The sequence below is a fragment of the Mauremys reevesii genome, linkage group 6 (assembly GCF_016161935.1).
Source record: "Mauremys reevesii isolate NIE-2019 linkage group 6, ASM1616193v1, whole genome shotgun sequence".
Classification (NCBI taxonomy): domain Eukaryota; kingdom Metazoa; phylum Chordata; order Testudines; family Geoemydidae; genus Mauremys; species Mauremys reevesii.
Genome location: NC_052628.1, coordinates 11,714,952 through 11,738,676, shown reverse-complemented (window position 1 = coordinate 11,738,676; position 23,725 = coordinate 11,714,952). Strand labels below are relative to the sequence as shown.

At 44.6% G+C, this 23,725-nt stretch overlaps 1 protein-coding gene across 1 annotated transcript in view; it reads right to left on the bottom strand.

The window, feature by feature from the left end:
* The window catches only part of LOC120408134 (urea transporter 2-like), a 356,426-nt gene that overhangs the window by 5,578 nt on the left and 327,123 nt on the right, over positions 1 to 23,725 (bottom strand). The window contains 4 exon segments of the mRNA XM_039544737.1: positions 2,739 to 2,931; positions 5,725 to 5,853; positions 7,030 to 7,219; positions 8,989 to 9,156. Coding sequence (XP_039400671.1) covers positions 2,739 to 2,931; positions 5,725 to 5,853; positions 7,030 to 7,219; positions 8,989 to 9,154 — 678 coding nt within the window. The 5' untranslated portion in view covers positions 9,155 to 9,156.

Below are 23,725 nucleotides of genomic sequence, written 5' to 3'. Positions count from 1 at the left end.
AACCAGAATTGTCACAGATAATTTTCAGTCCATGCTCCTGTGACGGAATGCACCCCTGTATTCACATCCTACACAGCTTTGTAATAATATCTGTACAAAATATGCCTTGTGAGGGATCATTTGAAAACGAATAACTTGCTGCTCAGTAATATCATAGTGAAATGTGTGTAGCAACATTATATGTAAAGTTATGAACATAAGCTGAATTCATGACTGAAATGGGTTTACCAGACAAGTTGGGGAAGTGGATAAACGTGTTTCCCAAAGACAAAGGACAAGCTGATGCCACTAGTCAGGTGTCATCCAAGTTGATAGGCAATCCCAAGTCAAGTGGCCATTCTTTGGCAAGGGAAGGGAGCAAGAACAAAGAGATTTGCATCTTAGCAAACAACAGCATGGAACCTTTTTCACCTTCAGACTCTTTGACTCCAACCTCAGAGCGGGAATGAACTTTACCTAGGGGTGACCCTCAGGAAAATGCATCTCAAAGGGTGACTGAGAAATAGAAGTGTCAGGCAAAACCATCTCCAGTTATCTCTTTCTATACATCTCTCTCCTTTTGAGCTAAGAAGAGAAAAGATACGGACGCTGGACTTTGGGAGCAGATGCTGGTCAATGTTACTGGAAACATGTGGTAAGCGACATCAACTTGAACCAAGTCTCGTTTGTTAAGTTTAGTGCTAGGAACTTTATTTCACATCACCATCTCTGACTTTAGTGCCTTATACTTGTCCTCATTTAAAACCTATCTCCTTGTAGTTAAATAAACTTGTTTTATTCTTCAATTAAAACCAATCCAGTGTGGTGAATTGTTTGGGTAACTTCATTTATGGTAGCAGACTGTTGTATATTGATCCCCTTAGAGGGGCTACAGAGGTAATATATCCTGGACTGTCCAGGAGATGGCTAGACAGTATAGAATACATGTTTGGGGGGAAATCCAGGACTGAGAGTGTGTTGGTTAACTGCAAATGGTAACCAAGGCTGGTGAAAGCCAGTGCGTGACTGATGTGTGGCCGGCAGGCTGCAGCAATACACAGACACTCAGAGTGTGACCTGCATGCTGGCAGGCTGTTTGTGAGGGGTTCAGCTGGGAGCTAGAGCAGTAAAGCATTGTGAGGCACCTGAGTTTGCAGGGCAGGGATGACACAGCCTCTCGCTGGTCTGGATTGCACCCTAGAATATCATAGCTCCTTCTGCAGAATGTGGGTTTCCTCCCAGGTATATATGTTCAGTGTCCTTCTAGAATTTGGAGCATGGTGTTAGATACTGTAATAATTCCTCAGACTTTTAATTAAATAAAACCGGCAAATTTGAAAAAAAAAATTGAAAAAATACCCAGAGTTTCATCATGCATCTACTGAGTCAGCATAGCTTTACTAGGTCCCCCTAATATCTTCTGGAATCCTGGAAAAAGAGAAAGCCAGGGAGCATTCTTACCCGTGACTCTGGACACTAAAGCAGACACATGCAAGAAATGAAGGATACATGCCTGCCAATGGGGAGGGGGGAAAGGCAGCTACTGCCTAGGGGCCTGGGTGATTTAAATGAGCATCTAGTCTGACCTTCTAGGCCACAGAAACTTGCCCACCCACTCCTGTAACAGACCCATAACCTCTGGCTAAGTTACTGAAGTCCTCAAATCATGGTTTAAAGATTAAAAGTTACAGAGAATCCACCATTTACTCTAGGTTAAACCTGCAAGTGACCCATGCCCCAGACTGCAGAGGAAGGGATAAAACCTCCCAGAGTCTCTGCCAAACAGACTCAGGGGAAAATTCCTTCCCGACCCCAAATATAGTGGTCAGCTGCTGGTGAAAGGTGTCTGACTGACAGTGTCTATTCAACCACAGGACAAGCACAGTTGAAGTGCAAGTTTTCCTCAAGCTGTCTCCGCAACTTGCCTTAGGCCTGGTCTACACTAAGGTGGGGGGTCGAACTAGGGTACGCAAGTTCAGCTACGTGAACAGCGTAGCTGAACTCGAAGTACCCTAGTTCGAACTACTTACCCGTCCAGACGCTGCAGGATCGAAGTCCGTGGCTCCAAGGTCGACTCCACCACCGCCGTTTGCAGTGGTGGAGTTCCGGAGTCGACCGGAGCACGCGGGGAGTTCGAACTATCGTGTCTAGATTAGACGCGATAGTTCGAACTCCGAGAAGTCGAACTCACCGTGTCGACCCGCGCGGTAAGTGTAGACATACCCTTAGATCTGGTCATGTGAGGCCCACCTCTAAGTAGAGGGAGTAGGTCAAAGTCCATGGTCAGTTTGAATCCTTCATCTTTCCACCAAACCACCAATATTGGGCATCATGCCATTTTGGTGGAGTTTTTTTGTGAAGTGGCTACTCCTCTGTTAAGAACTGGGCAGAGATGACTGATTCATTTTATGAGTTGTTGGATATTAGGAAAAACTTTTTCACTAGGAAGGTGGTGAAGCACTGGAATGGGTTACCTAGGGAGGTGGTGGAATCTCCTTCCTTTATAGGTTTTTAAGCTCAGGCTTGACAAAGCCCTAGCTGGGATGATTTAGTTGGAGATTGGTCCTGCTTTGAGCAGGGGGTTGGACTAGATGACCTCCTAAGGTCCCTTCCAACCCTAATATTCTATGACTCTGTGCTCAGGAAGTTCAGATGCTATTAACCTGTGCTGTATTTGAGCCTGTTACCTAGAGGCGAGAGCCCATGTATTATCTTTTGCAAGAGTGTGGACTATTTCTCCTTTCTTTAGTGGACCTTACCAGTGGCACTTCGATTTCAGACCAGGTGATGTTGGGCACTGACGTTACAGGCTGAATGAGCGTCATAGGGAAGAAGAGGTTGTAGTGTCCAGTGGCAGCCAAGTAAAGAGACACCGCAATGTTGAAAGGCAGGGTGAGAACAGGAAGGTCCCATTTCCTGAAGACTGAACCTAAAGCGCTGGAAAGAAGTGGGCTGAAAAGAGAAGAATAAAAAGAAAGTTTCAACTTGTTCATCTCAGCTGGAATGGTGAAAAATAGCCCCACCATTTCAGTCCAAAGTCCCAGTGAAACTCAGAAAACTCCAATCTCCTTAGGAGACTCCAAACAGTGAATCTCTCACATCATTTTAACCTACATGAGATAAGCACTCACAAAATGTGACCTAGCACCGTCTAAAGGCTTGATCCCCAGATGAGCAACTGTAACCAATGAGAATTGATGTTGCTCAGCACCACTTCAACCAGGCCGCATTAATTTTTAAAGTAAAGTACAAGTTTCCTTCTTATAAAAAAGATTAATAAATTAGGTTTATTTCTGGCATGTAAAGCAGTGGTGAGTGAGCCACAAAATATTAGGAGATCCATTACTAAGAAGCACCCAAAAGTTTGGATGCTTAATATAACCTTGTCCAAACCTCTTGGGCAGGAAATTGGGCAACAGATCTCACAAGAAAAGGATTCCTTGGGAGATTTCCAGACCTCCTGGTTTTCAGTCTAGATGAATATATCATACAAACAGTCTTTTTTGTGGCATATTGATAATTCATCTCCCAGTCTTGACTGGAATCAATAAATCTAAAAGAACGTGGAAAGTCTAGGCCAGTCAGATCCTCCACTGGTGGAAATTAGTGTTTCTCTATTGGCTTCAGAGCTATGCCAATTTATACCAGCTGAGGACCGGGCACAGTCAGCTTCTGCTCTTAGTTACACCTGTGCAAATCGATTGAAGTTAGCAGAGAGCTCAATGTAGCCCATATTTAAAAAAAAATAGTTAACAGGTGAGTTTGGGTGTTAGAGGGATTTTCAGTTGGTTGCTGATTTTAACCAAAAACATTTGGCATGTCTAATGCAATATCCCATGTCCCCTTTTGTGGCTATGATCAATAGAAAAGATGCATTGTACTATAATCCCTATTCAATCTCAGATCAAGCCGTTTCTCTTAAAAGGATTTCAATTATCAGAGCAATGTTCAGAAGACTCCTTTGCTAGAACAAGTAAAAAAAAAAGAGGTCAGCGCTTTCGTGAAAAGTTTGTTCCATTTTCTTTGTTGAAATGCAACATTTCTAATGTTTCTCCATAGCTCTATAGCTGATTGAAAAGTAGGATCGTATTTTCACAAAAAGCGTTGCTCTTTTGTAAACTGAACTTTGAAATTTCGACAAAAATGTCGCTGAAATGTCAAATTTTAAAATCTTTCAAAGAGCTTTGTGGCAGATATAGCAACCCAGTAACTTTGGGGACCTTTGTATTACATTTAAGAATGGCTTCTGTTCTGTGTGACTGTGTTCTACTCTATGGGGCGGGGGGAAGTTTACCACGGCTCCTCCAGAAACTAAACACAGTGGGGGAAGATTAAGGTGGGTCACTGAAACAGTAAACAGCTCCAGTGGCACAGGTGCTGGCTTCCTCCAGATGTGCTCAACCCCCCGCTCAGCCCCAGACCCTGCCCCCACCTGCCTACTTCCCCCAAGCCCCTGCCTCTGCCCCACCTCTTCCCGCTCTTAACCCTTGGATGGGGAGGTGGGTAGGAAGGCAGCAGGGGCGATGAGGGGAGTGGTCCGCCCAGGCGAGGCAGTGGGGGCCAGGGGCGATAAGGGGGGTGGTCAGCCCAGGGATGGAGCCCTGAGACTGGGGAATGGAGCCTGCCGCTGTTCAGGCAAAGCCCAGAGCCCGAGGCCCCACGGTCAGAGCCCGTGGCTGGACCCCACCGCCGCGCAGCCAGAGACTTCTGCCTGCCAACCCAGGGCCGAAGCTGGACGTCTGAGCCCCACCCACTCAGACCGGCAGGGCCCAACTCCTCCTGGTGGCCCAGGGGACGGGGTGCTGCTTTGTACCCTCCCTGCCAATCACTGCCCAGAAGGTTGCGTGGCCACAAGAAAAGCCCCCGGTGGCTGCATTTAAGAAACGCTACAACATTCCGCAAAATGTTCTGGGTTTCAAGAGATTGGTACAATGAGACCTTCATTTATGAAGTCTATAGAAATAAAACATGGCACAATCTTGCATTGTAAGAGGAGCACAAGGCAACACAGATTTACGTCTTATTAAGACAAGCCATTAAAATGAAAATCTTGAATTAATTTTGATTAAAACATTTATATTAAAATTGATTCTGTAACATTATTAAAAACCACAATTAAAAGCTAAATTTAATTTTAAAGAATACATTGCTTGGAATCAAGTGTACTTACATGGGTTAATATTGTGGCATATTAGTTAAAGACCTAAGAAAGGCAGGATCAAATTCAGTCCTGTGAAAATCCACTGGGTCAGATTTAGTGATGCAAGTGAGCATAGTTTTACTGGTGGGCATGATTATACCAACAGTGAATTTGGTCCACTGACCTCATGCATTTGCACAGGTTGTAAGCTGGGGAAGCATTTTGCCCATTCGCTGTAATCAATTGTATAGGTTCACTAAAAACCATTTACATTTCATGCCAAAGCTCACCACAAGCTATGCACATACAGGAATAACTCCTAAAAACAAACAAACAAACAAAAAAGTGCATCTGCCTCTGAGGTGCAATGCAGAAGCTGTTTAACATCCCACAGCAAAATGGCACCACAGTTTAGGACAGAAAGTGGTGAATATCAGAACTGAAACTATAGGGTGGGATTTAACAGAAAGAATCTGAAACTAAGTGCTTGAAGTGTTTGCAAAACTCCTGTTAGAATCAGTAAGTGTTCACTGAGAGCCATATAGGAAAAGAAGAACTAGAAATACTTAGCCTGGTCTACAGAAAATAAAACCAGTATCACTTACCAAGCCATGGATGTAACAACAACTGGCAGGAGAAGCCACCAATAATAGTCTCCTTTGTCAGAGAACACCGCCACGAGCAGTCCCACCAGGACTCCATTGTAGCCAAACAGTCCTGCTGCTATGGCCGATCTGTGGGAGAAAGACAGTTGACTTGAAATGGTTACTAGAAAGCAATTGGCCCTGAAGGCCCTGTATGCACTAGAGCTGCATCCCAGTGAATCACTCTTTCTTGTACTGAAATGCAATTTCCAGTAGTCCTACATCTAGCAAAGTGACAATACTGAGCTGGTGAACAATGTGACCACTCACACAAGTAAGTAACTGGGGTTAGCACAATTGGTGCGATAGCAATGGTGTTGGTTGGTACCCCATGTTTAGAGGGCAGCTGAAAGTTCGTGGGGTACCCAGCACATTTCTAATACCCCACAGACACTGCATCGTAACAGAACCAGAAAATGTGAACGTAAAAGAAATCTGTTCTAGATTGCACATAACCAGAAAGCTACCCCTCCTTGCTCACTAAACTACTTGAGGCCCAAAACAACAGTCATGTTCCTCATTGATTATTTTACCTGAACCTTTGGGCCACAATTCTTCCCTCATGTAACTGCAACCAAAACCTGTGGAGAGGAAGGCTGGTCCAGTTGTGCAGGTGCTGGCCCGAGACTGGAGACACCCAAGTTTTATCCTGTTTTACCCCAGACTTCCTGTGTGAGCTCAGGCAAATCACTTAGTATCTCTGTGCCTCAGTTCCCTTTCTGTAAAAATGGACGTAATGGCACTGCCCTACCTCAGCCAGGTGTTGTGAAGATAAATACATTAAACACTGTGAGGTGCTCAGGTACAATAGCGGAGGGCAGCATTGGATCTCCAAGATAAAATGCCCGTAACAGCTCAAATAACACGTCCATCCACTGGCTCTCAAACTGCTTTTATATACTTAACCTCACAGCCCTATCATGATGTTTGTTATTATCTCCATTTACCAGACAAGGGAATGGAGATGCAAAGGGTAAGTGACTTGCCACGTAGCAAGACAGTGCCAGAGCCAGGATTAGAACCTGAGGTGTCTATAGTGCTTTTAGTGCACTAGACTGTATGTCTCCTGGATTAGAGATTATAGGCCAGTCAGCGCAATAACCATGGTTTATGTAATGCGAGCAAAAGCTTGAACTCACTGTTCAGCATCACCAAAGAATGGATCTGCTCAAACACGGGCCTTAGACACCACTAATGGGTAGCACAATATTTTAAAGTTCAGTTGCCAATTTATTTAAAAATTCCAAATGCAAAGGCCAAACCTACCTGTCCTGGCTCAGAATAAGTGCCGTTAATGTCGAGACAACTGTTCCTGAACAGCCTGTGAGCATCCACCAAGGATTCTGGATCAACAGTCCGGCTAGAATAAGTAACCCACTGAGCGGGTTGTTGACAAACATCACCTGGGATATTCCCCGCAGGACCCAGTCAATAAACTGAACAACTAGAGGTGTATCTGAAGGAGATCAAATAAAAATTCTGGGACTAAGACATCATTCCAGCATGGCTTTCTTGAAACACACTTAGCTTCGCAGGGTCTGCCTCCACTCTGTTGCCAGCAATGTATCAACAAGACTGTAAAACTCGTCTGTGATTTATTGGTGCCTGGACATATTTTGCATCTGGCCCATGAAAAGCTAACGGAGATGTATTGCAGTTGGTAGAGTTCACCACTATCAAGCACTTGGCCAGATTACTAAAGAAGAGTTTATGAAAGTCACAACTAGTCTTTCTTGCAGGGCAGCCAGCATAAGGATTCCACTATACATTTAATGAGAAAACTAAACCACTTCTGCGTGTAACTCTGTTGCCGAATGGGTTTTAGGCAAGGCTGAAAACAGTGTGTAGATGGACGAGCAAACGTTAGTAAGGAACAACCCTTTTACCATAGAAAAAATGCAGACACAGGATGCTGAGGCACAGGTTTCATAGGACATAAGACAGATTGTTAAAGATATTTAGGCACCTAAAGAACAGATGTCTAGCGGGAGTTTCCAGGAGTGTCTAAGCATCTACCTCCCATTGAAATCAATGGAAGTTAGGCACCTAGATACTGCTGAAAACCCCACTATCCCATAATATGTCATTAGGTGCCTAAATATTATTGAAAATGTGCCCCTTCATGGCAAGACATATTATGTACATCAGCACAAGCAGTACTGAACTAAATCTTTATTCCTGACACTTCTGTCCAACTACATGTTGGCCCACACAATCCTTTAGTTCCACATTTTCAGAAAAAGAAGCCCGAGGGCTAAACACAATAATATTTACACTGCTCTGCACAAGCATGCAAGGAGCTCACAGAAAATGCCAACTCATTGCTTATGCAACTGCAGTGACTATTGTACAGAGAGGGGAGATTAGTTAATTTATCTTATCCTTTTATCTAAAACCAAACCACTGAAAACATGCCACAAAGCTTCCAAGTTGTTCATGCATCTACTATATGCAACTTCATATTTCTATTAATACTACCCTTGACATCTACTTCTGTCCTTCATGGTATTCAGACAGGGACTGCTTTTTATTTTATGTATGTGTAACCCACACACCTTCTGGGTGTGGTGTTCTGGCCTAGCTAGTGGCACTGAGACCACTGAGAGAGAGAGAATGAGTCTGCTTAACAGCCAGTTAACTTTTAGCTCATGCTGTAGAGGCTCATGCACTAAGCTCCAGAGGTCCCCAGTTCGATCTAGGTCACTGGCGACCAGGGTCTGTTGGTGTTACATTTGCACAGCACTCATCACAATTATTATTGTTTATTAATAACTGGTATTGCAGTAGCACCTAGCAGCTCCCAGTTCGGAATCAGGGCCCCATTGTTCTAGGTGCTGTAGCCACTTGTTAACAGGAAAAGAAAGTCCCTGTTCCAAAGAGCTTACAATCTAAATTAGTTCCCCAATCCTGATGAGTCCTTCTTATAATACAAATAATAGTAATAACAAATGGTTGTTTAGGTGTCTAAATGGCCTTTTGCATGTGCAAATGCTCAATTTGTGTGGGCAGTCATGGTAATGGCAAGATCTTCCTTTCTGAAAATGAAATGCTTAGTAAAAAAATGTACACCCCAAACTCTGAACATGCCTCCAAGTACACAAATCAGGGAGTTAGATGGATTAATGCCCAATATATGCACCCAGAAAATGTGCACATTGCTGTTGGTGTAATGAGCTAGTTGTTATGTATTATCCATGGTGCTTTTCAGATAATCAAAGACTTTACCTTTCAGCCAGTCTCCACATGCTTTCATTTCTCCTGTTAGATATCCAAGTGTTTTGCAGATTCTCCTTTTGCCACTTCCCACTGGTCTCTGGTTTATTGTGCTCTTTTCATTGTACATCTTCCTTTCTCCGTTATTATTGATTCTAACAACCTCACTGTCTTCCATAGCTTAAGGAATCGAGGAAAGGGAACAATGGATCACAACTCTCAAACGGTTCTCGGATGTATTTGCTTTCAATCTCCTAACTTGTGCACCAGCAAATTTCTTCTGTACTTAGGGAAAGACTGTGATTCACTACTCATTATGAAAAATGAGTCTTACCCCTTGAGAAACCCCACTGAAGTCAATGAGACCACTGGCGGAGTAAGGTGCTACCCAACATGAATATGGGTGTGGCAATCTGGCCCTTAAAGAAGGGAAGGAACAGATTGGCTGGATAAATTCATGTTCCTTGGTAGATGGGCACATATCACTTACTGTGATGACTGGACCGTAAAGAGTTGGGAGGTTTAGTCCAGAACAAGCCCTTGAGATGTTTAAATGTGATTGAAATTTTGAGTTCTTTTTGCTCCACTTCCCCCTTGCTAATGCAACCTGCATCCCAACTCTGCTTCCACTTTTGCACCCCAAGTCAATCTGTCCTTCCCTCTCAGTTCTCACCACTTGTCATTAGTAATGCTTTTTAGTAAGTTCTCAGGCACGGCAATGCCTCCGCTTGTGTAACCCACTGATAGGGGTGTGTTACAGGCCCCCTTTTGTGTGTGATCTACAGAGATTTAGAATCTGTTTCAGCCCCAGCTAACGATCTTTAGCTCAAGATGTAGCAACTCCTGCATTTAGCTGTGGAAATCCCCAGTATATCACCTAACGTGGTGGCTATCACACTAGTTTAAATGCTCATGTCTAGAATGTTCCATGGTTTATTCCCTTTAGAGAGAGGAGCTCCAGAATGTGGGGACTCCCTTCCCAGGCAGCTGGCTCATTAGAAGTGGCCACACCTGATGAGCTCCAGAGAGGGATTTCATCAAGATATAAAGGCGTGCTGTGGGTTGGTAAGAGAGGAAATACATCACAATGAATTATGAAGCTAGCTCTTGTTTCCAAACTTCTTTATCCATCCTTAAACCCATGCCCCAGGACTCCAAGAGAAGAACTTCAGTGTTTAACTGTTAAAGGCAGAACATTGTTAAAGTTAACAGAGCCAATTCATTCTGAATTTTTGAAGAGTTTGAAGTGGAAATCCCTTTCCCTGGTTCTCAAGGCTCAAACGGAAACATTTGCTGTGGACGGAAACCTGACACCAAATGGAGATTCAGCTATTAATATCAGACTCAAAGGCCTTTGGAATCCAGGATGAAAAGGAGTTAAGCTAATTCTGAAAAGTAGGTATTTAAATCATTATTTTGCATCTATTTTCCCATAATGGCATGAGTTAAGACCGAAAGGCCTAGGCTGGATTTTCATTGGACTGGTCACAATATCAAGAACATTGCTTGACTGACAGTAAGAGCGGATGGAAGAATGCAAGATATATATATTTTAGAAACACAAGCAGAGCTCCAATAGTTCCCTGTTTGGAGACCAGAACTGCAGGCTTCATCTTAAATCAATCCCTCACTGCTAAACAAAGTAATAACATCACTGAAGCTGAGCAATGTTTTTCTGATTTGCTGTGCATGGATGTCGTTTTGCTGTGCTATCCCTGCACAATATGCTGCACTTTGGTACCTTCGGTGTGTTTCGTGTGGCTTCATATGGAGACCATATGAAAAACAGATTGCACAAGACAGGAGGATGGCCAGGCCCAGCGACATCCAAAGGGCCTTCAAGAGTGATCCTACTGGTGCAGTTAGACCACCCCACATTTTTCTGGGCAGCGATACCACTTCCCATTGTTTTAGGAGGACTGATGAAAGGTGCCACCTCCAGCTTAACAGTACTGGAGACAGACGTCCCCTATTTATCCAGAGAATGCGTTAGATAGGGGAGCAGCACCAGACATTCTGTCTCAGCTCTAGCTTGGTGTGGGGGACTCTGTCTAGAGGGCAGAGAGAACTTCAGTCTCCATAGTGCATGCACACCCTGGTCTCTCTGTTGACACGGCCAACCAGAATTGTAAATAGTGCCATTTGAGAAGATTATTGTGTTTTTTAAAGGTAGATCTGTCCCCACTAGGAACTGGACTTCCATCCCCACAGTGGATTTCACATAGACCATCCATCTGCCAGCAGGTGGAAATGATTTTAGGGCACTTTTCAGACGTTCCTGGAGGCAAGAACTATATACCTCAAAACCCGTTTCCATCACCTTCGCCTGGACTTATTTCACCCCCAGATGAAGACTGAATGGAAGCTGCGCATACCTGTTCTTCCAGCAGATCCCAAAGAAGCACACTTGGAGGGAGATCTTGGTGTGTGCTGGGAAGGCGTGGTACTTAAACTCAGTGATGGTGGAGCTTAATGCCAACCAGGAAAGTGTCTGTGAAGAGAAAACTACTGGATGCATCACAAATATCACTCAGAGAACATCTGTTCATCCTTCCTGTCATTTCACAAGTGATATAAGCCATGGATAAGGAAGAGGAAAACATGCACAGCAGCACAGCATGTAATAGGTAGGCAAAGTACATGCTTAATTGCAGGCAGAGTCACAGGATCGTTAATTTCGGCTGTAAAGCATCACACATCAAAATGCCCATATGTGCAATGTATGCTCATACATCTGTTAGTGGAATATACATTGCACTGCATGTAACGTGCCTCCAGAATTATCCTTACCTCTGCATACAATCATATTGGATATATGTGAGCTAAAACCTGTGTAAGAAATGTGTGCAAAGACAGTCCCTCAGAGTGGAATTCACGTATTGGCTTGGCTTGTGTGAGGCCCTCTGTGCTGCACTTGTGGGACTCCTAAAACGCTATGATGGGAGTGGCAGACTGGGTCTAAGCTGGCACATATTTTCCATAAAAAACTAAGAATGGTCTGACCCAGAATGGCTAATGGTACCTGTCTTCTGACACTGGCCAATGCCACATGCATCAGACGGAAAGAGCAGAACAGGGCAATTTATCAAGTGACCCATCCCCTGTTGTCCAGTCCCAACTTCTTTGGGACGCCCAGAGCATGGGGTTGCATCTCTGACCATCTTGGCTAATAGCCATTGATGGACCTATCCTCCATGAACTTATCTAATTCTTTTTTTGAACCCACCTATACTTTTGGCCTTCACAACATTCCCTGGCAACGAGTTCCAAAGGTTGACTGTACATTGTGTGAAGAAGTACCTCCTTTTGTTTGTTTAAACCTGCTGCCTATTTATTTCATCTGGTGACCCCTAGTTCTTGCGTTATGTGAAGGTGTGAATAACACTTCCTTATTCACTTCCTCTGTACCATTCAAGATTTTATAGACCACTATCCTATTCCCCCTTAATCATCTCTTTTTCAGTTTGAAATGGCTTTTCATTTCAAAATTTCCTTTAATTCAGTATTTTTAAAAAATGAGAAAAACATTAAAAATGGTCAAAATTGAAACAAAATTTCACGAAATGAAATGTTTTATTTGATTCAAAATGAAAACGTTGTAGACTTCTATTTGCCAACATTTTCATTTTTGGTCTGACCTGAAATAATTTTTTTTTTTAACTTTTCAAAATTGCCAGTGAACCAGAAAACCCATTATTCACCCAGCTCTACTCTTCGTCCCCATTCACTATCAAAGTTTGTTGTGATAATTGGGCCTACAAATTACTCTAATTGTGAGCTCAACTGTAAAAAGCATCTGGAAGTTCATAAGATGTCACAAAACCCCATAACTATGTGGATGGGAAAAGATTTGAAAGGAGACAGAAAGACTGAATTAGTCTAGGTATATTTTGTGGACAAAATAATGAGGGGATGGCCTATTCTACCCACCATTCTCTTTGTGGGTCCTTAAGGAAAGAGACTTTGTGGGGGGGGAGGTGTAGCAGTGAAGAAGAGAGGGAGGCTACTGGAGGAAGCTTCACCATCATGGCTGCCAACTCCACCGTCCCTAGGGACATTGGTGCTAATCCTGAGGGATCTCCTGACCAGACTCGGCCACAGAACGGGATCCAGATGACATCACCACCCCTATCAGCTCCAGTGGAATCCCAATCATCACTTGAGATGAAACAGGACTAGACTTTAACAGCAGCAGCAGCAGCAAATTACAACAGCTCCAGCTCCAGCTAACTTCTTCTCTATACCCAAAAGGACAGTTATTGCCATCTTTGAGACTTCATACAAGGGGAATTTTCCTTCTAAAACTCTCTCTCCAGCTAAAGGGAAAGGAAACAAGCGATGTTGTTAAAATGTAAACTCTACTTAATATTTTACATTTCAAATACTTTAACTGCTTTTCCTTCTTTTCTGTATCTTTACTAAAAGGTTACATGAATTTTTAATGGTGGGTTTGCCATGGTACTAAACAGGCTCAGGTCCCTATACCAAACCCTAAACCTTGTTTAACACTGTTTAATGTTGGACTGTCACTGGGTTATATCAACACCTTTGACCCATTTATTCCATCTAAATGAACACAACAAGCCTCACAAATCCCTTGTGAAGCCGGAATTTCAGTGAAGGGAGAAGAGAGGTTCAAGGTCAGGCTGTGAGTCAGTGGTAGAAACAACAATACAACTCAGGGATTGTCTCCACGCAAACTTGCATTGGTTTAAAATTAAACTGGTTTTATTAAATGGGTGCAAACTTCTGTGTGGAGACACATTTACAATGGCTTAAAACTGGCGAATTCACAGGGGTGAGTGAAACCAATATAAGCCAGATTTGAATGGATTGAAGGATGTCCACACATGAAATCGAACCAATTTAACTAAACTGGTTTTAAATCACACCTTCAGGGTATGTCTACACTATCCACTGGATCGGCGGGTAGTGATCTATCTATCTATCTATCGGGGATCGATGTATCGCGTCTCATCTAGATGTGATACATCGATCCCCGAATGCGCTCCCCGTCAACTCCGGAACTCCACCAGGGCGAGAGGAGGAAGCGGAGTCGACGGGGGAGTGGTGGCCATTGATCCCGCGCTGCGAGGATGCGAAGTAAGTCAATCTACGTCAATCTAAGATATGTCGACTTCAGCAACGCTATTCTCGCAGCTGAAGTTGCGTATCTTAGATCAATTCCCCCTCCCCCCCAAGTGTAGACCAGGCCTTAGTTAAACCGATACAACTTCATGTGTAGCCCTCAAGAGTCCTGAAAGACCTGATCTCTGCTCTAATCACTTGACAGGTTGCCTACACCACTTTCTAATGCTGGATTTTCGTGCCTCTACAAATGCTTTCTCACACCCCATCCACAGGAGTTTCATGCTTCATCCTTTCTTTAGCTGGGCTGCAAGGTTTCCAATTATTGACCAAGTTGGTTGTTTTTGAAAATGCTTATCCTTGGCTTTGCGGGGTGTGGGCACCACCGTCGGGTGCCCTTTGATAATTACGCTCTTAGCATACAAGAGGATGATTTCATTTTTGCACTTCCATTAAACAAGCCTAGTCCATGTGTCTACGTAAGGAGGAAATCAGGCCTCAGATACTGCTGGAGAAAGGGATATTGCATGGGGAGGGGAAATAGTAAATGATAAAAATATTTGTGGGTCTGCATCTCCTAATAAGACGACCCAGGAATGTGAATAGTATCTGAATATCAGCCTATTTATCCACCTCTAGAAAAATGCCAATGTTCAATGTGGTACTGGAAGTTTATTGCAAAGGTCTGTCTTTAATGCTCTAGCTCCCTCTTGTGACAGCTTGCAAACATAGCATCAGGATTGTTCATAACTTAATGACCTTCATTTGGCCTGGGGCTTGATGTAAGCAACATAATTAAATAACTGTAGAACTTGTTAAAAAAAACCAAAACAATGCTCAATTTGCAGAAAGGCTAATCTACCTGCCTCAGCAGCCCTTCAAGGTAAAAGAAGATCAGGCAGATTATAAAATGAGCAGTGTGATGTGGAAGGAGGAGCCGGCAAGTGAGTGGCAGGAACGCACAAATCCTATTTCTGCTCTACAATAGCTCACTGCCTTGAAGAGTTTAAGGCTTTATTCCCAGGTCCAGCCAAAGTCCACTTAGCACAAGACCTGGGAGTGGAAGGAGAGAGTCTCTCTCTGTAATCTCGGGCTGGCCTGGGGTTGAGTCAATCCTTAGTACAAATTAGAGTATCCTCAACTACAGTAATCTGCAGTTGGCTGTTTATGAACCCAATAGCCAGGACAATCTGACAGCCCAAAACAGTTGTCGAGTAGGGACGGACCCCTTTTCTCCAGCCACATCCTCCACTTGTCCCCTATGCTGCAGGCATGTGCTGGTGGCAAGATCTGCTGTGTTTACACCCAGCAACAGTGTAAAGGGGCCAAACCCCAATGAAGGCTCCGTCCCTTTTCATCGAGAGCAGTGGTTCTCAACCCGTGGTCTGTGGCTCCCTGGGGGTCTGCGAGCCCATTCAGGGGGACCATGGGGCCACACCACTGAAACTCCAATCTCTGGCGCCCCCTGTGGGGCTGAAGCTGGGAGTGGCACGGGGCTGAAGCCCCATCCCTGGTGCCCCCACATGGGGCTGAAGCTGGGAGCAGCGACGGCCTGAAACCCCAAGCTCCTCCTCCCACCCACTGCCCATTGGCAGAGTTGAGGGGGCATGAGGGTGTTGCCCCCCCAAACTGCAGTGCCTTACCCAGAGTGGGGCAGTCCTGGGGGAAGCTCCATCCCCCCACCTTCTCCTCTCCCTCAGGCCCCCTCTAGCCAGGTCATAGGTGGGAAGCCAGAGCCAGGCAGTGAGAAGCAGCTGCTTCTCTGACTAGTGGTGTCATGGAGTGGGCAGCCGGGGCATTCCCCTGTCTGCTGCTGGTGCCTGGGGTTGCAGCTGCTCCTCAGCTCCCAGCCCTCTTTGACTGCTCACAAAGCCGGTCAGCTGCCCAGGCGGGGACCCGGCTCCAGGGCCGGCAGAGCCCTTGGGGATCAGCCATTGGCACACAAACCCAGACAGGTGGGTGGCCTGCTGAGGTGAGTTGGGGTGGAGGTGGAGGTCCCTACCTGGACCTGCTGTGTGGAGCTGGCCCGAGCCCTGCTGGCCCTTGCCCCCGCAAACAGAAGTCAAACTACGCCTATGCCCAAGGGTCCCACCCCTGGACAGAGCCCTGAGTCTCTTCCCCACTGCTGGGCCCTGGAGTTATTAATAGCATATTGAGGGGCCTCAGAAAGAAAATGGTTGAGAACCCCTGGTCTAGAGGGCAGCTGCAGAGGAGAGACACAGGACAATCCAAAGGAGGGCATATCACCGAGGTTGTCCTCACCCACAACAAAATTAATATAGGCTTGTGTCTTGTAGGCACTGAACGTGTCAAAGATAAATATCGATCACAATATTTTTTGCTAATGCCTTTTCCCAGAAGAGCCCTCCGATGAGCCTAACTACTAGGGAGAGGTTTAGCCAAAACAACAGCTGCCTAAAGCCATTGCCCACGCAAACCAAACCTCATTGTTGTTCAGATTGGCATGTCTCTGCCCAGCATGGTTCCAACAGCGGTAGAAACGTCACCGTTCATACTGCATTTGTGGTATTGCAAGTCCATTCAGAAGCAGGAGGTGCTGGAAATCTCTGGATAAGGCTGTTCTGTCCAGACTTTCCAGCCATGGTTTGCAGGTGTAAACGTTTCAGATGAGCCTCCAGGCCATAAGGTCCTTAATCCAAAGAGAATGGGACTCCTGAGGCTTTCCAGGCACTGCGATATATCCTAGTGTAAAGTATACTACCAGAAACTCACAGATCCCTTTACTACGGATGCAGTTGCACCATGTGGAAGATTGCAGCCAGCCTATGGAGCCAGTGAATACTGACCTGTCACGTCTAACCTGCCCCATGACCATTTTATCACCTGTCAGGACCCCTAAAATGGTCACATCTAACCTGCCCCATTACCATATCTGAGGTATCTGAGCACCTCTCAGCCATTCTAATGAATTTATACTCACAACACCACTGCAGGGTGGTGCTTTCCTTCCCATTTTACACCTGAGAAACAGCAAAACACAAGCATTAAGTGACTGGCCCAAGGTCACACAGGAAGTCAGCGGCAGGGTCAGAAATGGAACCTATGTTTCTAAAGTCCCTGACTAATGGCCAAACCACCGGACCATCTTCCCTCAATGTAACTATGTCAGGTGACTGAGGCCAAGAAATAAAAATGAGTCTCTTCCCAGCATTTCTGTGTGTCATCTTTTTATTACAACATGTCAAAAGGAAACTCAGTCCCAAAATAGAGCAAATGAAACCACACGAATCCCTTCCTCTAGAAGGGAACCAAGGATAGAACTGAGAGATGACAGTAGAGTGTCTAAATTTTCCTGGAAGGAAATGGTGCTGAAGAGAACTCAGAGAATTGGGAAATTCTCCATATTACAATGCAGGGCGGACCCAGAGACACTGGCAAACTGCAATATGTTGCAGCAGAAGCAGCCCAGGGGATGCATTATTCGCAGCTAGATAAATTATTCACAGTTTGAAATATTGTGACCCACGCAGGAATGTCACTGCTTCTTCCCAACAAGCCAGGTAAGATGCTTGAACATTATGCTACTGAACTATTACATAATGAAGCGAAGTCGTGTGGAATTTGAACAGTTAAAAAATGGACTAGAGATTGGATCATCTGTAGTGTAAACGATTACCAGGTCAAAATGGGGGCTACTGGGAGACTTTGCAGAGAACAGCAGGCTATTTGGAGAGCCCATGAAAACTGTTTCTCCCACATGAAAGTGTTAATGAAAGTAAAAGTAATGAAGTGCATTCAATTAAAAATACACAACAAGGCATTAAGGAAGAGCACAAGAGTGAACAAATGGCTTTTCTTTGCAACAAACAGTATTACCAATCCCAAGCTTTCAAAAATCATGAGTCAGGACCCCTAAAATCATGAGATTGGCCTGTAAATCATGCGATTTTACAAAATAATAAATGCTGGGTTCTTTTTATTCACCTACTGATATCTGAGCCTTAAGAGATCATCTTTTCAAGCTCTTCTCTGCACCCATGAGGACTAGAAAACTTACTTTATTTATAATGAGATTCTTGTGTAATCACCTGACTCCAGGAGCTGGGGCTTCAAAAATATCATAAGACTCGTGATAAAATCATGGGAGTTAGTAACACCTAAAATGTGGACACCATGGCAAAAAAAGTTCAAGGGACGTGGTGAATGAAAGCATTCTGTAAAAGGGTGCTGCTCTCAGCACAGATTGCAAAGGAAAACAAAAGCAAGCAAAATTCATGAATGCACAGCTGGAGGGCAAAGTTCCGGTACAGCAACAGAGTGCTTGGCTGAGTCATAATGAATCTACGAAGCAAGGGCTCTACAACAGATTGGTTTGTGACACTGGAAATAAAAGAACAAAAAAGAGACTTTCAAAATAGCTACTAGAGCTGAGTGCAATGCAATCAAGAGGGTACAGAATGATTAGTGACAGCTCTTAAACTAAAAAACCGAGCTTGTTTCCTACAAGCAGCATTAAATAAACCCATGTAGCAAAGCTGGCATGTCTGTATAAGGACAAATGCCACCCATCAGAGTTTGGAACCAGGCCGTCTTAACTTGGGTGGCTAAATATGACTATCAGAGAAAGGCTGGCTAGAAAAGAAGGATTCTGTTTTGTGAGAAATGTTGAGGCTTCGATGTTTGTTTTTTGTGCTCCACTGGAACAAAACCAAGACCTTTGGAAATGTTTCGTGCAAAAAAACAAGAGATGCCCAGAATAGCAAATAGCCTGGGGGGGAAAGGCACGCACCTGGGAGACCAAGAGCGGTGTCTCTGCTCTTATTCAAGTCCTGGTTCTGCCTGAATCAGAGCCAGGCCTTGGACTTGGGTTTCCCAGAGACCACACAAGTGCCCTAACCATTGGCCCACAGAGGGTACGTCTACACAGCAACCAAGGTCGGCTGATTGGTGCTTGCAGGGCTTGGACTGCTGGGCTGTGGGACCCCATGAGGGGTGAGGGTCCCTGAGCCATAGGCGTCGACTTCCCCTCTTTCCGGTGGGTGCTCGACCCCTCCCTCTGCCCCAGCCCCACTCCCACTCCCACTCCACCCCTTCCATGAGGCCCTGCTTCTTGCCACCCCTTCCCTGCCCCCACTGCAACCCCTCCCTGCCAATATTCCAACTCCTTCCCCAAATCCCCGCCCCAGCCCCGCCTCTTCCGCGCCTCCTCCCCTGAGCGTGCCATGTTCCCGCTCCTCCCTCTCCCTCCCTCCCAGAGTGTGCTAACGCTGCCAAACAGCTGTTTGGTGGTGGCTGGGCGGGAAACACTGGGAGGTAGGCAGAGGAACAGGGACGTGGCATGCCCAGGGGAGGTGAGACGGGGGGGGTGAGGGGAGCTTGGCTGCCGGTGAGTGCAGAGCACCCACTAATTTTTCCCCGTGGGTGCTCCAGCCCCGGAGCACCCACAGAGTCAGCACCTATGCCCTGAGCCCAAACATCTACACAGCAATCTAGCGCGCAGCTTGAATCCACTGAGTCTTTTATTCTAGTGTAGACATACTCAGAGTCTTTCTGGCTCAACAGATATTTAGTTATTTACACATGTTGGAACGGCTCCAACAGGAGAGACTGACTCTACAGCCAAGTGATCCTGGCACTCACCTCCTGCTTCAGAGCAGGGACTAGAACTTAGGTCTCCTACAGCCAGGTGAGTGCATCAGACTCCTGAATATTCTGGGGTGGGCTAGTCAGTCTGGCCATGTGTCCCCCTCCTCATTCTTGCACCTGAATTTTCCTAACAAATTTTTTTGTTGAGACTGACACGTTTCTGATAGAAGTTTTAGTTTTGACGCATCAGCTGTAGTATCTCACAACCGTAGCCTCAGAATCCTGAAATGATTTTATCCTAACTTCAGCCCAGGGAAGGTGAGGAAGTGCCATTATCCACATTTACAGACAGGCAACTGAGGCCAGAGAAACGAAATGGCTTGCCCAAGGTCAGGGCAGGAAACAGAGAATAGAACAAGGCTTAATTAGTTCCTATTTGAACAGAGCTGTGGAAGGTACAAAGTATTTTCTAGCTGCTAGATATTCTCTATTAATAAAGTAGCAGGGCCGAGTGGGTATCTTAAGGCACAAAGATCCTGTTTTCTGCATATGGTCTTAGTTAGAAAACCAAAGGGAAAACAAATAGAGAAAATATGAAATATAAACACAGCGATGCTCAATAGAATGTTTTTCAGCATTTTCCATGAGGCGTCGACCGCTCTGCAAGGCAGATTGTAAAACAACTTTACAAGCCACATTTATACTAAGAGCTACACTTATTGAAGTCCATTTCAAACACTTGTTCTGCCGGCCAAATTCCATAAATTAAACACTTGTCCAATAACGCATACCTCTCCGCTTGGATTCTCTATTTCGTTTTTGGCTTTATAGGTCTCTCTCTCTCTCTCGCTCGCTCTCTCTCTTAAATCTGTTGAGAATACTAACGAGAAAAGCCTGCTTGTTTTAGACATGGACCTTAAGAAATAAACCAGCAAAAATGAAATGGAAATAAAAAGAGACAGAGAGAAAACAGTACAACCTTTCAGCCATTCATGCCAGCTTACTAAAATAAGACTTTTGTTCCATTATTTTACCTGTTGATGCCACTGATAGACCCCAAATGACTGAAGCAAAGAAGCTTCTCTCAAGGTCCATTTCTTCCGGACAACATGCAGACACCAGTGCCAAACAAAATCAATGCCTTTCTTAATCAAAGAAGATAAGCTGAAAGGACGAGGAGGGAAAAAGGTCTGTTAGAGCAGTGGGTTACGAGTCACAATTGGGTTCTCCTCTCTTCAACTCACAAGGAAAGCTTGGGTAAGTCACTTACCAGTGACACCTCTCTGCCTCAGTTTATACTGCCCCATCCATTAAATGGGGATAATACTTTTTAACCTGCCTCAGATGAGGGTTCTGAGACTTAATCCAGGGCCTAATTTTGACTTGGCCTAAGTGCCTGTGCAAGAGAGTGAGAAACCCCCTTAGACTGCTACATGGGCTACCCACACTCTTAGTGCAGGGATGCAGAAGTAAGTGGGGCTATGAGGTTTTCCTGCTCTCCAGAGCAGGTGAGTGAGGAATGGGTGGAGACTTGGCTCCACTTGCCAGCCAGTGCGGCTGGGCTGATGTAAGGGATGTTGTAAATTTCTTCTACTAAACGTCAGCAGTAAATTACTACTCCCTGGAGCAAGGAGAAAACAAGGGATTTTGCCCAAAGGAGGTATCTCTGAGGCCTTGTCTGAACGGTACAGGGTTTGTTGATATAGCTATCCTGGCAAACCCCCTTAGTGTAGGCACAGTGTATACCAGCCAAAGAACTCTCTTGCTGGTATAGTTTCTACCAGTTCCCTGGAATATAATAAGCTATAGCAGGAACAGGACATTTTTTTTTACCAGTTTAACTGCATCTAAACTTGGGCTTTTGCTAGTTGGTCACATGGTGTCTGTTTCTGGGGCTACTCCTGGATTGGTTCAGTTCAATGCACCACCGGGTGCTCATGACTGTGCCTCGCAGTGCAGTCTAGATTGTGACAGGTTAGATTCTGCCACCCCTACTCACCCAGGCGTATTCTACTTCACAACTACTACTATTTGCTGAATCTGGCCAGAAAGTGCTTTGGGCTCCTTGAAGTTGGACGAAAGTAGCTATATAAGTTCAATGTTTTAATAGAGTAGCCATCCAGGTAACGCGTCTATTAATTCACATCACCTACTTCTTAATAGAAAGTTAATAGGAACTTTCTCCTTTAGATTGCAACAACTTAATATATATTTCCCTGGTAACTACAACACCATGAGCCTTCCCTGAAAACCCCATTGGGTTACAGAAATGTAATAGAAAACTGCAGAGGGCAAATATAAAGCAAACTCCTTGAATCTTTTTATTTTCAATTCTGGCAGAGACATAATTTCCCACAAGTTCATAAACATTTACATGCAGAAAAGCGGTTGTTTTTATCACTCAGATCAAAGCATGCATTTATCTTGATGTATTGGGTGCAGTCTCAGCAAGCTTTCGAGACACCCAGGTGACAATATTTAAGAAGCAACAGAAGCTAAATATTTGAACCTTTGAAGTCTGCAACGTTGCGCCCCATATAACACAGACATTCCTTTTCCTCTATATTGCCTATGCAACTGAGCTTTATATTTCAAAAGGTTGTAGACAATGGGTCAAACTCCCCAGCAGTGCTACCAGTGTTACCAGTTACAGACTTGTGTAAATGGAAAAAAGCACTGCAACTTGCACAGACATTCTGATACCATAGTGCCAAGGGTGGTATAAAAATCCAGATAGGTAATTTTGCCGTTTACTGGAAGAGCAACATGAATGGAACTTACATACTCAGGGTCTGTTCTAAAGCCCACTGAATTCAGTAGAGAGACCCCCATTTACTTCAGTGGGCTTTGCATCGGACACTAACATGGAGGAAGGGGGGAAGAACAAGAAAAGTGACACAGGAGGGTGTAAGAAAGAGTAAGCTCTATTTAGCTGACTGCACAGTTGCCTCCCTTCCGCCTAAACTGGCATGATTCTACTGGCCCATAACTGGATTTATACTGGTATAAGAAGAGAGTAATTCAACAGAGTCCAATTTTCACCAATGCATATCAGGCGTGAATCCTCAGCACTGAATGTGATTACATTAGTGTAATTGATATTATCCACCAACCTCTATAGAGATACTCTAGATTTGCACTGATGTACTTGCAAGCTGAGTTTGGCCCCTTTGATGGGAAGTAGGCCTGCTTACACCAGGTGCGAATACAGAGCACCGAATCAGTGCAGAGTAACAGTCCATGGTTAGGCCACTGACACTCACTGTAACTGACAGCTAACTTCCCCCACCTTTTGCATCATCACTGCATTTGGCTCACGTTGTGAAGCAGAGCAAACACCCATCATGCTTAAACCGTTGAACTCTCCATTGTCAAGTATGTTTACACGTTGCTCTCCATGAGCTGGCTGCAGGACGGATGCCTCATTTCACGAGGGGTCTCAAAATTCGGCTTTGTTCCGAATTGGAGTAAAACCTGAAAATGCTGACATTTTCTGCAAAGGAAAGCTCGGGGGCAGTGAGGGGAGCGGGAACCGCGGGGGAAATAATTTCAGTTCATTTGAAACATTTGTTTTGACAACATCAAAACACTGTATTTCCATTTTAGCTTTTTATTGTATATTATAATATAGAATCCAACAAAAAGACAATTTGAAACAAGTGAAAAACAACAAATACAAAGATTGATCTAATGTCATTTTATTATGAATGAGACCGGGGAGTTTCACTAACACTGAGGGCTAGCTTTATGCTATCAAACCCTAGCCCTACATAAAGGGCAATGCAGATCGCCACTGTTGCAGCAGAAGCACTGGAGAGGCCGTAAATTGGACTGTAAATTGTAGCAGAGGTTTTATCAGGCCTATGCTCGTAAAGCACGGTGACATATTTGGCTACAAAGGATTCCACTAACATGCAGTAATCAAAATGAAACGTCAGTGTGTACTTACCCATAAGGTGTTTTTTAGGTACAATTGAGGAGGTTCCTTCGAAAAGTTTTAAAGGTTGGATCTGCAGTTGGTGTAAATTAGGGGAGCTTCTTTGACTTCAGTGAGCTATGCCAGTTTACACCAGCTGAGCTTCTAGCCCTGAAAGTTTAGTTCCTTATCAAAACC